This window comes from Salmo salar, chromosome 07, assembly GCF_965601325.2.
Source record: "Salmo salar chromosome 07, fSalSal1, whole genome shotgun sequence".
In the NCBI taxonomy this organism is placed as follows: Eukaryota; Metazoa; Chordata; class Actinopteri; order Salmoniformes; family Salmonidae; genus Salmo; species Salmo salar.
The window spans coordinates 68,585,001-68,602,397 of NC_138297.1; the positions used below are offsets into that span (position 1 = coordinate 68,585,001).

The 17,397-nt window shown below is 42.8% G+C and overlaps 1 protein-coding gene across 1 annotated transcript in view; it reads left to right on the forward strand.

Annotated features, from left to right (window-relative positions):
- Nucleotides 1-17,397, forward strand: part of LOC106595568 (thyrotropin-releasing hormone-degrading ectoenzyme) — a 410,422-nt gene that overhangs the window by 284,295 nt on the left and 108,730 nt on the right. Inside the window, 1 exon segment of the mRNA XM_082978004.1 lies at nt 15,896-16,083. Coding sequence (XP_082834130.1) covers nt 15,896-16,083 — 188 coding nt within the window.

The window sequence follows — 17,397 nt, forward strand, 5'->3', positions numbered from 1 at the left end:
CACTCCACAAATTTCTTGTTAACAAACTATAGTTTTGGCAAGTCGGTTAGGACATCTACTTTGTGTATGACACAAGTAATTTTTCCAACAATTGTTTACAGACAGATTATTTCACTCATAATTCACTTTATCACAATTCCAGTGGGTCAGAAGTTTACATACACTAAGTTGACTATGCCATTAAACAACTTGGAAAATTCCAGAAAATGATGTCATGGCTTTAGAATCTTCTGATAGGCTAATTGACATAATTTGAGTCAATTGGAGGTGTACCTGTGGATATATTTCAAGGCCTACCTTCAAACTCAGCGCCTCTTTGCTTGACATTATGGGAAAATCAAAAGAAATCAGTCAAGAAATTGTAGACCTCCACAAGTCTGGTTCATTCTTGGGAGAAATTTCCAAATGCCTGAAGGTACCACGTTCATCTGTACAAACAATAGTATGCAAGTATAAACACCATGGGACCACGCATCCATCGTACCGCTCAGGAAGGAGACGCGTTCTGTCTCCTAAAGATTAACATACTTTGGTGCGAAAAGTGCAAATCAATCCCAGAACAACAGCAAAGGACCTTGTGAAGATGCTGGAGGAAACAGGTACAAAAGTATCTATATCCAGAGTAAAATGAGACCTATATCGACATAACCTAAAGGCCGCTCAGCAAGGAAGAAGCCACTGCTCCAAAACCTCCATAAAAAAAGCCAGACTACGGTTTGCAACTGCACATGGGGACAAAGATCGTACTTTTTTGAAAAATGTCCTCTGGTCTGATGAAACAAAAATAGAACTGTTTGGCCATAATGACCATCATTATGTTTGGAGGAAAAAGGGGGAGGCTTACAAGCCGAAGAACACCATCCCAACCGTGAAGCACGGGGGTCAGCTTTATGTTGTGGGGGTGCTTTGCTGCAGGAGGGACTGGTGCACTTCACAAAATAGATGGCATCATTAGGGAGGAAAATTATGTGGATATATTGAAGCCACATCTCAAGACATCAGTCAGGAAGTTAAAGCTTGGTCGCAAATGGGTCTTCCAAATGGACAATGACCCTAAGCATACTTCCAAAGTTGTGGCAAATGGCTTAAGGACAACAAAGTCAAGGTATTGGAGTGGCAATTACAAGCCCTGACCTCAATCCTATAGAAAATTTGTGGGCAGAACTGAACTGAAAAAGCGTGTGCGAGCAAGGAGGCCTACAAACCTGACTCAGTTACACCAGCTCTGTCAGGAGGAATGGGCCAAAATTCACCCAATTTATTGTGGGAAGCTTATGGAAGGCTACCCGAATCGTTTAACCCAAGTTAAACAATTTCAAGGAAATGCTACCAAATACTAATTGAGTGTATGTAAACTTCTGACCCACTGGGAATGTGATGAAATAACTAAAAGCTGAAATTAATCATTCTCTCTACTATTATTCTGACATTTCACATTCTTAAAATAAAGTTGTGATCCTAACTGACTTAAGAAAGGAATTTTTTTGAGATTCTTCAAATAGCCACCCTTTGCCTTTATGACAGCTTTAAACACTCTTGGCATTCTCTCAACCAGCTTCATTAGGTAGTCACCTGGAATGCATTTCAATTAACAGGTTTCCCTTATTAAAAGGGAATTTGTGGAATTTCTTTCCTTAGTGTATTTGAGCCAATCAGGTGTGTTGTGACAAGGTAGGGGTGGTATACAGAAGATAGCCCTATTTGGTAAAAGGCCAAGTCCATATTATGGCAAGAACAGCTGAAATAAGCAGAGAAATAAGAGAAACGACAGTCCGTCATTACTTTAAGACATGAAGGTCAGTCAATAGGGAAAATTTTCAGAACTTTGAAAGTTTCTTCAAGTGCAGTCGCAAAAATCATCAAGCGCTATGATGAAACTGGCTCTCATGAGGACCGCCACAGCAAAGGAAGACCCAGAGTTACCTCTGCTGCAGAGGTTAAGTTCATTAGAGTTACCAACCTCAGAAAGTGCAGCCCAAATAAATGCTTCATGGAGTTGAAGTAAAAGACACATCTCAACTTCAACTGTTCAGAGGAGACTGTGTGAATCAGGCCTTCATGGTTGAATTGCTGCAAAGAAACCACTAACAAAGGACACCAATAAGAAGAAGAGACTTGCTTCGGCCAAGAAACACGAGCAATGGACATTAGACTGGTCCAAATTGGAGATGTTTGGTTTCAACTGCTGTCTTTGTGAGACTCTGTGTGGGTGAACGGATGATCTCTGCATGTGTATTTCCCACCATGAAGCATGGAGGAGGAGGTTTTATGGTGCGGGGGTGCTTTGTTGGTGACACTGTCTGTGATGTATTTAGAATTCAATGCACACTTAGCCAGCATACCTACCACAGCATTCTGCAGTAATACGCCATCCCATCTGGTTTGGACTTAGTGGGACAATGACCCAACACACCTCCAGGCTGTGTAAGGGCTATTTTACCAAGAAGGAGAGTGCTGCATCTGATGACCTGGCCTCCACAATCCCCCAACCTCAACCAAATTGAAATGGTTTGGCATGAGTTGGACCGCAGAGTGATGGAAAAGCAGCCAGCAAGTGCTCAGTATATGTGGGAACTCCTTCAAGACTGTTGGAAAATCATTCTAGGTGAAGCTGGTTGAGAGAATGCCAAGAGTTTGCAAAGCTGTGATCAAGGCAAAGGGTGGCTATTTGAAGAATCTCAATTATAAAATATATTTAGATTTGTTTAACACTTTTTTGGTTACCACATGATTCCAAATGTGTTATTTCATAGTGTTGATGTCTTCACAATGTAGAAAATAGTACAAATAAAGAAAATTAGGTGTTCTAAAACGTTCTAAAACGTTTGACCGGTAGTGTGTAGCTCAAAAAAATAAAGGGAACACTAAAATAACACATCCTAGATCTGAATGAATGAAATAATCTTATTAAATACTTTTTTCTTTACAAAGTTGAATGTGCTGACAACAAAATCACACAAAAATAATCAATGGAAATCCAATGTATCAACCCATGGAGGTCTGGATTTGGAGTCACACTCAAAATTAAAGTGGAAAACCACACTACAGGCTGATCCAACTTTGATGTAATGTCCTTAAAACAAGTCAAAATGAGGCTCAGTAGTGTGTGTGGCCTCCACGTGCCTGTATGACCTCCCTACAACGCCTGGGCATGCTCCTGATGAGGTGGCGGATGGTCTCCTGAGGGATCTCCTCCCAGACCTGGACTAAAGCATCCGCCAACTCCTGGACAGTCTGTGGTGCAATGTGGCGTTGGTGGATGGAGCGAGACATGATGTCCCAGATGTGCTCAATTGGATTCAGGTCTGGGGAACGGGCGGGCCAGTCCATAGCATCAATGCCTTCCTCTTGCAGGAACTGCTGACACACTCCAGCCACATGAGGTCTAGCATTGTCTTGCATTAGGAGGAACCCAGGGCCAAGCGCACCAGCATATGGTCTCACAAGGGGTCTGAGGATCTCATCTCGGTACCCAATGGCAGTCAGGCTACCTCTGGCGAGCACATGGAGGGCTGTGCGGCCCCCCAAAGTAATGCTACCCCACACCATGACTGACCCACCGCCAAACCGGTCATGCTGGAGGATGTTGCAGGCAGCAGAACGTTCTCCACGGCGTCTCCAGACTCTGTCACGTCTGTCACGTGCTCAGTGTGAACCTGCTTTCATCTGTGAAGAGCACAGGGCGCCAGTGGCGAATTTGCCAATCTTTGTGTTCTCTGGCAAATGCCAAACGTTGGGCTGTAAGCACAACCCCCACCTGTGGACGTCGGGCCCTCACACCACCCTCATGGAGTCTGTTTCTGACCGTTTGAGCAGACACATGCACATTTGTGGCCTGCTGGAGGTCATTTTGCAGGGCTCTGGCAGTGCTCCTCCTGCTCCTCCTTGCACAAAGGCGGAGGTAGCGGTCCTGCTGCTGGGTTGTTGCCCTCCTACGGCCTCCTCCACGTCTCCTGATGTACTGGCCTGTCTCCTGGTAGCGCCTCCATGCTCTGGACACTACGCTGACAGACACAGCAAACCTTCTTGCCACAGCTCACATTGATGTGCCATCCTGGATGAGTTGCACTACCTGAGCCACTTGTGTGGGTTGTAGACTCCGTCTCATGCTACCACTAGAGTGAAAGCACCACCAGCATTCAAAAGTGACCAAAACATCAGCCAGGAAGCATAGGAACTGAGAAGTGGTCTGTGGTCCCCACCTGCACATCCACTCCTTTATTGGGGGTTGTCTTGCTAATTGCCTATAATTTCCACCTGTTGTCTATTCCATTTGCACAACAGCATGTGACATTTATTGTCAATCAGTGTTGCTTCCTAAGTGGACAGTTTGATTTCACAGAAGTGTGATTGACTTGGAGTTACATTGTGTTGTTTAAGTGTTCCCTTTATTTTTTTGAGCAGTGTATATATAGATATCGTTCCATTCCTGCATTGCTAACAGGTGTGTTTTATTTTTGATGCATTACCTCTGTGCCTGACCAAACAAAGCTCAGGACCTGGGTTCTGCCTGGTAAATAACAGAGAGTCAGGACATGGGTTCTGTCTGGTAAATAACAGAGAGTCAGGACATGGGTTCTGCCTGGTAAATAACAGAGAGTCAGGACCTGGGTTCTGCCTGGTAAATAACAGAGAGTCAGGACCTGGGTTCTGTCTGGTAAATAACAGAGAGTCAGGACCTGGGTTCTGCCTGGTAAATAACAGAGAGTCAGGACCTGGGTTCTGCCTGGTAAATAACAGAGAGTCAGGACATGGGTTCTGCCTGGTAAATAACAGAGAGTCAGGACCTGGGTTCTGTCTGGTAAATAACAGAGAGTCAGGACCTGGGATCTGCCTGGTAAATAACAGAGAGTCAGGACCTGGGTTCTGCCTGGTAAATAACAGAGAGTCAGGACCTGGGTTCTGCCTGGTAAATAACAGAGAGTCAGGACCTGGGTTCTGTCTGGTAAATAACAGAGAGTCAGGACCTGGGTTCTGTCTGGTAAATAACAGTCGTATTGCTTTGTGCTGCTATCCACATCACTGGAATCTGCATGACACACATTTGACTGCCTTTCCATCAGTCACGTTGAATTGTTGAGGTGGGAGTCCTTGTTGTCAAAGCATTCAATCTGACCATGAAGGACCAAGCAGCCTCAGTTCTCTCCTCACACCTCCACTACTGTAATGAGATCTGTAGACAAAGCCCTGGGAGCTGAACTCAATGGTTATAATACATCATTTAGAACTACAACGATGTGCAATACTTGGCAATTTGAAACGTACTCTCTGCCGAGATCTCTTGCAACATGCAGCCCAGATATTTCACTGTTGTTGTCACCACTTCAATCACCCATTGTATCCCTATGAATAGGTAATGATCTGTCTGTCTACCCCTATAGGGGTAAGTACTGGAAGCACTAAAGACATGAGATAGGCAAACCTTTGACTGATAAAGAGGATTTCACTTCTCACTTACTCTGTTTGTCCCATTGACACATCTACGCGTCATCAATCGTCTGTGACGGCCAATTAATTCAATGAACGCTGATATTCACAGCTTTCCGTCGGGCTATTCATGAGAACCAATTTGCATCAGTAATCTGCCATGTGAAGCGGGCACAAAGCCTTTTGTGAAGGGAAGCCCAGGATCACTGGCAGCATGGCTGGTCTATCCTGGCTTACTCCCCCTGTCAATATGTCTCAGAGGATACAGAAAGTGTGTTTGTTTGTGTTTGTGTGTTCAAAGCCATGATCAACAGTCCCGCTTTAAATGACGTATAGCTTATAATAGGCTTCATAAAGCCTTCATAAACACAACATAAACGTGTCACAAATGATCTATAACCGTATCTCATGCTCTATAAAGACTTCATAAATGTGGCGTAACTGTGTGACATAACCACCAATGTCAAATGTGACATAATCCCCTATGTCAAATAAATCTGTGCTTTATAAAGGATGGCAGAAGCACTGCTTCATAAAGGCTCATATAAATCATATGAAGGCTTCACAAAGCATTATAACATTGTCATGCATCTTGGTAGAGAATTGCAGCACCGGGATAGTGGGTTCGGTTGTCATGACTACCCATACATAAAAATGTATACGCGTATGACTGAAAGTTGCTTTGGATAAAAGCGGCTGGTAAATTGTATAAATTAAATTATATTACTGTAAAGCATTTCTAGGATGACCCAACCTTATTCCCTCCTGGATGCATAGCCAATATTGGACCTGACCTCAACTTCCCCCAAAATGCCGTGGTGCAGGATGACACATTCTAAAGTGCAGTCATACACAGCAAAAAAAAGTGATACTGCCTTTTAAATTCAGTATTTTTTTTCTCCAAATTCCGTTTTCTCTGTTTTGTTTTTCCAGGTTTCGGATTTCCCCCATTTTCCTCACACGTTTGTAATAGAAAAACAACAAAATGTGATTTTCTGTGTTTACAACAATGCTTGAACCACGTCAGGGAATGACTTTTGAGTTCTCTAAGAAACATAGATTTTTGAGTGTAGTTGGCCTTTAATTCAGTCCGCTTGCCCTGCACTGTGTTGTTTGGTTAGCGGTGTTTCTGTAGCGCTGTAAGTTCGCAAATCAAATACTCATTTGTGGTGCCACTGTAGCATTAACAAAATGTCCTAGTTAGTTAAGCTATATTTTATTGTAATTTAAATTAATTTGTAGTAGTTACGTGTTGAGTTAGATTACATACTGTAACTACCACAATCGTTATTTCAAATAATTTCAGACTTCACTAACTAGCTACGTTAGATACAGCCATGTCTCAAAGTCATATCATGAGTTTTGTAAATGAAAGATGAATATAGTACGAATCGAATGGAGTTTCCCATTTCCCCATTCAGAGTATTTCTGGTGCAAGCACAATTTGGCCCAGCGTCGTCTGGGGCAGGGGAAGGTTGGGCCGGGGTAGGGCGTCATTGTAAATAAGAATTTGTTCTTAACTAACTTGTCTAGTTAAATAAATTATAAATAAATAAAATAATAAAGCACAGAAATGCCTTTTTCCAGATGGTGTGACAAAGGCATTTCCTCACAGACCTGCTAACTTTCTTTGTGGTTACTTTTAAAGTTGGAACCAACCCTTCAGTACCTCCAGCAGGCAGAGAGGCACGAACCATTTGTACGCCAGCTCAGGGAAAAGCTACGTTATTCAGAGCCCTGTGTACTGTTCGATGTCATTTTTGAAACTTAATGTTTTGATATTGTTTTAAAAATGTTAAAATGTTTACCAAAGTGGTCTGACTTGAAAGTAAGTTACTGTAGAGTGTGAGAGGGATTTAAATGGGTTGATAGACATGCGAAGCGGGGGGGGTGTGTGTGTGTGTGTGTGTGTGTGTGTGTGTGTGTGTGTGTGTGTGTGTGTGTGTGTGTGTGTGTGTGTGTGTGTGTGTGTGTGTGTGTGTGTGTGTGTGTGTGTGTGTGTGTGTGTGTGTCAGAACCAAGATGATTTGGACTAGTCCAACCTGAGACTACCTCACCAGGTATTCCTCCTCTGTTCCTATGGCGACCAGTGCTTGATTACAACCTGTTACAATGGCGCCAACATTTTAATGGCTAATCTTTCAGTGGGGGGAATGTGTCAAAGACCTGACTGGGAAATAAGGGAGAGCAGCACACCCTAGGAGCTCAGATGCAAAAATGTAATGTCCAACGTTTCGACAGCCAAGCTGTCTTCATCAGGGTATGATCAACTGGGCCCAGCACCACGCGGTGTGGCTCGTTATATTGTTGTGTTTGTGTACTGAGGAACATGTAACTTGCGTCCGGAAGAAAGCCACTGTCAATGTCCTTAGGTTGGTGGCTTTCATCACGGTCAGTGTTTCTTTGTGTATCGTCGTCTCCAGGCTATTGGACACACAGCACATAAAAGCCTGGCATACCAACCATTCAGAGTTGGCCTTAGTGGGAGGGACCATAGAATTATATGGGAGTGACCTCACTGAGTAAAGTATGTGTCATCCTTTGCTAGCAAAAACATTCCGTCTGGTCGTCACTATTTAACACAGCCACAAAGTTATAATTATGGCTAAACATTTCCACAATTTAACCCTAACTAATCAAGGCCACATTTGATGTGTTGGGCCAACAGACGTTCGGTGCATTTGGCCAGGAAGTGTCTGGGAATGAGATTAGGTGTAATGTGATTAATGTGACTTCACTTTAGAGAGTGTTGGAATCCTGCAGCACAACATGTCACCCTTTATAAAGCATGTTTTTATCATATTCACCATAGTGGGTTATGTCACATTTGACATTGGTGATTATGTCGCAAAGTTGTGCCACATTTGTGAACCCTTTATAAAGCATGACATATGGTTATAGATGCTCTGTAACAAACGCATTTATGTAGTCCTCATGAAGGCATTATGAAGGCCTTTATAAACTGAACTTCCTTTAAAGCGGGAGCTGAAATATCACGTCTTGTTTTAGATACTGAGAGGAAGGATGGCTAATTTCCAGATAATTACAAGTACCGGTGCTTCATCTGAATAGAGAACTTGTCAAACTATGACAGGTTTACACGACATTATTCTCACAGATGGATGATGACAAATCTAAAAGATCTTCTGATCACGTCAATTATTGCCCTGGCAAGCGCTGTGAAGCAATTATGTATCATTATTGCCAATTTCCCCCCCAAAAAAGCTTTATTCTGCTAATCTAGTCATCCTAAAGCAGGTGTAGCATGAACAAAATGTCCTATTTGGAAAGCAGACTGAATTGACAGAGGCAATACTAATACTAATAATCCCTTGTATTTAACGCATGGTCCTTGGTGGCGCTGGATTACAGATCAAGGATTAGAGATTACGCGACACTGAACAAACTCTATTATTATAGTCTGACCAACACAGGTGAAGATATAGAAGCTGAGTTTACTATTCAGGGTGGCACCTCTGCATAGTCTTCGCCAATATTACACTACACCACCCACCTGTAAAACATTTAAAAAAACTGTCCAGTCTTTGATGTATTAGTTCTCCTTTTTTAAAACATAGGACATCAGAGGAGTTTTATAACCCAACTAACTGATTCTGAATCGCAAGTTTTTAATTAAGGTCTTACGTTTCTCTTGTTACGTTTAGAATTCCCGTCCACTTTGTACCGAGGATGTCCATCTACTTCCTGGAGGATGTCCATCTACTTCCTTGAGGATGTGTCACGACTCCCGCCGAAGTCGACCCCTCTCCTTGTTCGGGCGGCGTTCGGCGGTCGACGTCACCGGCTTACTAGTTGCCACCGATCGATGTTTCACTGTTCGTTTGGTTTTGTCTTTATTGTGTACACCTGTTTTGAGTTTCCCTAATTATGTTCATTATTTAAGCCTCTGCATTTCCTGTTTGTCTTGTCGGTGATTGTTTGTCCGTTTAGTGTAGTTGGAGGTGTTTTCTCAAGACTACGTATTTTTATGAGAAGATGGATTGAATATTTTAGTAAACACGTTTTGTTTACCTTCATCCCTGTGTCCTGCGCCTGACTCCTCCACTTCTCTAAGAAGATCCGTTACAGGATGTCCATCTACTTCCTGGAGGATGTCCATCTACTTCCTTGAGGATGTCCATCTACTTCCTGGAGGATGTCCATCTACTTCCTTGATGATGTCCATCTACTTCCTGGAGGATGTCCATCTACTTCCTTGAGGATGTCCATCTACTTCCTTGAGGATGTCCATCTACTTCCTTGAGGATGTCCATCTACTTCCTTGAGGATGTCCATCTACTTCCTTGAGGATGTCCATCTACTTCCTAGAGGATGTCCATTTACTTCCTCGAGGATGTCCATCTACTTTCTCGAGGATGTCCATCTACTTCCCTTCGAGGATGTCCATCTAATTCCCTTCGAGGATGTCCATCTACTTCCTCGAGGATGTCCATCTACTTCCTCGAGGATGTCCATTTACTTCCTTGAGGATGTCCATCTACTTCCTCGAGGATATCCATCTACTTCCTTGAGGATGTCCATCTACTTCCTTTCAGCACCACTTTAGATCTCTTTTAATTATCCATCCACATTGAGCTAACACTGAACTGTTCACTAAATTAGAGAGGGAGAGAGAGAGGGGGAGAGGGAGAGAGGGAGGGAGGGAGAGGGAGAAGAGAGAGGGGGGTGGCAAGAGAGTGAAAGAGGGGAGGCAAGAGAGAGAGAGAAGGGAGGGCGAGAGAGAGGGGGGGGCAAGCAAGGGAGAGAGAGAGTGGAGAGCAGGGAGGACAGTAGCCTTTGGGTATGTGTTGGGATTCAGGGGGAGCCAGGCTGAGGTTCTGTGGTTTGGTCCTGGCCTGAGGTCCTTTCCTCGGGCTAGGTGCTGCATTGGCGGCAGGCTACAAATTTACCACTCTGATTTCGAGTGCTGCTGTGGTGAGGTGTCAAAGCGAGTCGCTCTGACTGCGTTCCCTACCCAAACATCCCCATCCTCCTCTCCTCCCATCCTCCCCTCCTCCTCCCCAGCCCTCTCCTCCTCTCCTCCTCTTCCCCTCCCCTCCTCCTCTTCTCACCTCCTCCCCCCATCCTCCTCTCCTCCCATCCTCCCCTCCTCCTCCCCGGCCCTCTCCTCCTCTCCTCCTCTCCTCCTCTTCCCCTCCCCTCCTCCTCTTCTCCCCTCCTCCCCTCCCCTCCTCCTCTCCTCCCCTCCTCCCCTCCCCTCCTCCTCTTCTCCCCTCCTCTCCCCAATCAGTCCATTCCAGCGATGCTGTTTCAATACATTTAGCAGTGAGCTCTCATGGTTTCCCAGACATTAGAAATGTACCTGGACTTTTGTGGCTCCAGCACAGACTAGACATTTAACACTGGAACGATGACTTCCCGCAGACGCACACACACACACACACACTCACTGGAGCGATCACCTCACTAACACACACACACACACACACACACACACACACACACACCACACACACACACACACACACACACACACACACACACACACACACACACACACACACCACACACACACACAGCTGTGTAACATCAGACCTCATCAGATTGCTACAGTGTTTACATGGAGTCCACATGGGAATGGCTGAGTTAGAGACTGATTCACTTGTTGATGAGCTGACTGGTTACCTGCTGACTAATCAAACAATATATTGACTAAATGGACATCAGGGATCAATCCCAATTGGGATCATTTAAATTCCAGTCATTTCAATCATTGAATTGCAGTACTATGGGGCAATTCCATTTCAAATTTAACTGGCAGGAATTGAATTGGAATTGACCCCTCTGATGGACATAAAAGTACCTGAGCAAAAATGCAATTACTTGATCGTTTGACTGACTGACTGACTGACTGACTGACTGACTGCTGACTGAATGGCTGACTGAATGACTGGCTGACTGAATGACTGGCTGGTTGACAGAATGGCTGACTGACTAAATTATAGTACTGCTAGTAATGACAGACTGAATGATAGTACTAGATGGTGGCAACAGACATGGTCGTCCTGTTTGTAGCTCCTAGCCAACTTTACAGTATATTGTATTTTTTTTCTGTGTTATTTCTTACATTATTTGCTCAGAACATTTCTTGCATAATTACCTACAGCCGTAAATAACTTTTAGATCGGCGGTCACTCACCAGCATTTAGATCAGAAATTCAATTTACCTGTATTGGATCCTTTGTTTAAACTCCCTGAGGCAGTTCCATTCATCCTGGGTGCTGCTCCAAGACACCGTCGCTGCAGAAGAAGAACAAGGAGAGGGCTTTTAGTCAGACTCAGGAGGCGTGCATACCATCCATCGCTTCCGGGTGTATTATTGGCCTGCGTTCCGTCTCTGTACAATAAAGCAGACGAGGATCTCCTTCCAGAGAAACATCAGGGACTGTAACGTACTCTGTTTTATGGAATCATGGCTCTCTCCAGATATACAGTCCCCATACAGTCAGCCTGTGGGGTTCTCCATATATCACGCGGACAGGAAGAAAGAACTCTCCTGGGAAAAGAAAAGGTGGAGTTTTATGTTTCATGATTAACTACTCATGGTGGTAATGTACAGGAACGCAGGTCCTTTTGTTCTCCTGATCTGGAATACATCACCATCAAATGGCGACCTCATTACCTCCCGAGATAATTTTCTTTGGTCATCTTCACGACCGTGTATGTTCCCCCCCAAGCCAACACTGCTATGGCTCTCAAAGAACTACACTGATAAATGGAAACCACATATCCTGAAGCCGCATTGACTGTAGCTGGGGACTTTAATACAAGAAATCGTAGAAAAAAGCATCCAAAGTTCTATCAACCAATCTCCTGTGCTACTTCCCCTTCTGGGGCGGCTACACGGCCCTCCCCCGCCCTACCTTCAGCAAATCAGATCACGCCTCCATTTTGCTCCTCCCCTCCTATTGGCAGAAATTTTAACAGGAAGGACCCATTGTAAGGACTGTCAAACGTTGGTGTGACCAATCAAAAACTATGCCTTCAAGAAAGTTGTGATCACATGGACTGGGAAATGTTTGTGTTGCCTCAGAAAATAATATCAATGTATACACTGACTGAGTTCATCAGGAAGTCCATAGAGGATGTTGTTCCCACTGTGATGATTACAATTTATCCAAACCATAAACCATGGAAAGATGACATCATTTGCGCAAACCTGAAAGTACAAACCAATGCAATTTGACTTGGAACATGGACGTGTACAAACCGACCAGCTATGCCCTCTGTAACGCAATCAAACAGGCAAAACGACAGTACATGGACAAAGTGGAGTCGCAATTCAATGACTCAGACACGAGACATATGTGGCAGGGACTCCAGACAATCAAGGTTGATAAAGGGAAAACCAGCCACGTCGCGGACACCGACACCTCGCCTCCCGACAAGCTAAACACCTTCATATGTACAGTATATAGGCTTTTCTATTAATGTATATACTCTCCATACTGTCTATTTCACACCATTATATACATCAGTATCAGTGGAGGCTAATGAGGGGAAGACGGCTCATAATAACGACTGGAACGGAGCGAATGGAATGGCATCAAACACATGGAAACCATGGAAACCATGTGTTTGATGTATTTGATACCACTCCACATATTCATATTCTGCTCCAGCCATTATCTGGATCGACGTATACGACAGTGTGTTCCAGTTCCCGCCAATATCCAGAAACTTCACACAGCCATTGAAGAGGAGTGGGACAACATTCCACAGGCCACAATCAACAGCCTGATCAACTCTATTCAAAGATGTGTTGCTCTGCATGTGGTAAATGGTGGCCACACCAGATACTGGCTGGTTTTATAATCCATGGCCCTACCTTTTCTTTAGGATGCATATACAGTGCCTCCGGAAAGTAATCAGACCACTTGACTTTTTCCACATTTTGTTACGTTACAGCCTTATTCTAAAATGGATAAAAATATAAAATCCTCAGCAATCCATACTGAATATCCTATAATGACAAAGCGACCGTGTAGACCGTCATTGTAAATAAGAATTTGTTCTTAACATACTTGCCTAGTTAAATAAAGGTTAATTAAAATACAAAATAAAAACTCTCAGACCATGAGAAACAAGATTCTCTGGTCTGATGAAACCAAGATTGAAGTCTTTGGCCTGAAAACCTGTAGCGTCATACCCAAGAAGAATTGATGCTTCAAGAAAGTAATGATTAAAGGGTCTGAATACTTGTGTAAATGTGATTTTTATTTTTTTTATTTTTAATACATTTGCAAAAATGTCTAAAAAACAGTTTTTGCTTTGTCATTATGTAGTTATTGTGTGTAGATTTTTTTTAATATACATTTTAGGATAAGGCTGTAACGTAACAAAATGTGGAAAAAGTCAAGGGGGTTTGAATACTTTCCAGTCATCTGAAATCCACAGATTATGGTCTAATGAATTTATTTCAATTGACTGATTTTCTTATATGAGCAGTAGCTCAGTAAATTCTTTGAAATTGTTGCATGTTACGTTTATATTTTTGTCCAGTGACTTTGGCTCGTTCGGATATTTCTTAGCTATGTATTACTGTACTGTTGGAGCTAAAAACACAAGCATTATATATTACTGTACTGTTGGAGCTATAAACACAAGCATTAGGTATTATTGTACTTTTGGAGCTATAAACAGAAGCATTAGGTATTACTGTACTGTTGGAGCTATAAACACAAGCATTAGGTATTATTGTACTGTTGGAGCTATAAACACAAGCATTAGGTATTACTGTACTGTTGGAGCTATAAACACAAGCATTATGTATTACTGTACTGTTGGAGCTATAAACACAAGCATTATGTATTACTGTACTGTTGGAGCTAGAAACACAAGCATTATATATTACTGTACTGTTGGAGCTATAAACACAAGCATTATATATTACTGTACTGTTGGAGCTAGAAACACAAGCATTATATATTACTGTACTGTTGGAGCTATAAACACAAGCATTATATATTACTGTACTGTTGGAGCTAGAAACACAAGCATTATATATTACTGTACTGTTGGAGCTATAAACACAAGCATTATATATTACTGTACTGTTGGAGCTATAAACACTAGCATTATATATTACTGTACTGTTGGAGCTAGAAACACAAGCATTATATATTACTGTACTGTTGGAGCTATAAACACAAGCATTATATATTACTATACTGTTGGAGCTAGAAACACAAGCATTAGGTATTACTGTACTGTTGGAGCTATAAACATAAGCATTAGGTATTACTGTACTGTTGGAGCTATAAACACAAGCATTAGGTTTTACTGTACTGTTGGAGCTATAAACACAAGCATTAGGTATTACTGTACTGTTGGAGCTGTAAACACAAGCATTATATATTACTGTACTGTTGGAGCTAGAAACACAAGCATTATGTATTACTGTACTGTTGGAGCTAGAAACACAAGCATTATATGTTACTGTACTGTTGGAGCTAGAAACACAAGCATTAGGTATTACTGTACTGTTGGAGCTAGAAACACAAGCATTATATATTACTGTACTGTTGGAGCTATAAACATAAGCATTAGGTATTACTGTACTGTTGGAGCTATAAACACAAGCATTAGGTATTACTGTACGGTTGGAGCTATAAACACAAGCATTATATATTACTTTGCTGTTGGAGCTATAAACACAAGCATTAGGTATTACTGTACTGTTGGAGCTATAAACACAAGCATTATATATTACTGTACTGTTGGAGCTAGAAAGACAAGCATTATATATTACTGTACTGTTGGAGCTATAAACACAAGCATTAGATATTACTGTACTGTTGGAGCTAGAAACACAAGCATTATGTATTACTGTACTGTTGGAGCTATAAACACAAGCTTTATGTATTACTGTACTGTTGGAGCTATAAACACAAGCATTAGGTATTACTGTACTGTTGGAGCTATAAACACAAGCATTATATATTACAGTACTGTTGGAGCTATAAACACAAGCATTATATATTACTGTACTGTTGGAGCTAGAAACACAAGCATTATATATTACTGTACTGTTGGAGCTATAAACACAAGCATTATATATTACTGTACTGTTGGAGCTAGAAACACAAGCATTAGGTATTATTGTACTTTTGGAGCTAGAAACACAAGCATTATGTATTACTGCACTGTTGGAGCTATAAACACAAGCATTATATATTACTGTACTGTTGGAGCTAGAAACACAAGCATTAGGTATTACTGTACTGTTGGAGCTAGAAACACAAGCATTAGGTATTATTGTACTTTTGGAGCTAGAAACACAAGCATTATGTATTACTGCACTGTTGGAGCTAGAAACACAAGCATTATCTGGATATCTGTAAGATATGTGTAAGTGACCAATAACATTTGATTTGATTTGACCGACAGACCAATGTCTGACTGATTAAATGGTTAATTGGTTAATTGATTCCTCATATCCCCCCAGGCCATGCAGAAGGAAGGGAAGGACATCAACATTAAGGAGGTGATGGACTGCTGGACCCTCCAGATGGGTTATCCTGTTGTGACCATCAGTAAGAACTACAGTCTGGACCACAGCGTCACCATCACACAGGAACACTTTGTCTACGACAGGGACGCCAAGATCAGAGACCCTGACCTTTTCAACAGAAGGTAGGTACTGTCAGCTGAGGACTGCAGACTTTTTTATTTGGGTTTTTAACCCTTCTTTATATTATTATTGTTATTATTATTATTATTTTATTGGTCTCACTTCCACAACAACAAAGAGTGCAAAGCGAGAAGCTAATACCATGTATGAAGAAACTAGTCTTCTCCTGTCCACACAGTGGAGGTAACAGACAGCTAGTCTTCTCCTGTCCACACAGTGCAGATAACAGACAGCTAGTCTTCTCCTGTCCACACAGTGGAGGTAACAGACAGCTAGTCTTCTCCTGTCCACACAGTGGAGGTAACAGACAGCTAGTCTTCTCCTGTCCACACAGTGGAGGTAACAGACAACTAGTCTTCTCCTGTCCACACAGTGGAGGTAACAGACAACTAGTCTTCTCCTGTCCACACAGTGGAGGTAACAGACAGCTAGTCTTCTCCTGTCCACACAGTGGAGGTAACAGACAACAAGTCTTCTCCTGTCCACACAGTGGAGGTAACAGACAGCTAGTCTTCTCCTGTCCACACAGTGGAGGTAACAGACAACTAGTCTTCTCCTGTCCACACAGTGGAGGTAACAGACAACTAGTCTTCTCCTGTCCACACAGTGGAGGTAACAGACAACTAGTCTTCTCCTGGCCACACAGTGGAGGTAACAGACAACTAGTCTTCTCCTGTCCACACAGTGGAGGGTAACAGACAACTAGTCTTCTCCTGGCCACACAGTGGAGGTAACAGACAACTAGTCTTCTCCTGTCCACACAGTGGAGGTAACAGACAACTAGTCTTCTCCTTTCCACACAGTGGAGGTAACAGACAACTAGTCTTCTCCTGTCCACACAGTGGAGGTAACAGACAACTAGTCTTCTCCTGTCCACACAGTGGAGGTAACAGACAGCTAGTCTTCTCCTGTCCACACAGTGGAGGTAACAGACAGCTAGTCTTCTCCTGTCCACACAGTGGAGGTAACAGACAGTTAGTCTTCTCCTTTCCACACAGTGGAGGTAACAGACAACTAGTCTTCTCCTGTCCACACAGTGGAGGTAACAGACAACTAGTCTTATCCTGTCCACACAGTGGAGGGAACAGACAGCTAGTCTTCTCCTGTCCACACAGTGGAGGTAACAGACAACTAGTCTTCTCCTGTCCACACAGTGGAGGTAACAGACAACTAGTCTTCTCCTGTCCACACAGTGGAGGTAACAGACAACTAGTCTTCTCCTGTCCACACAGTGGAGGTAACAGACAACTAGTCTTCTCCTGTCCACACAGTGGAGGTAACAGACAGCTAGTCTTCTCCTGTCCACACAGTGGAGG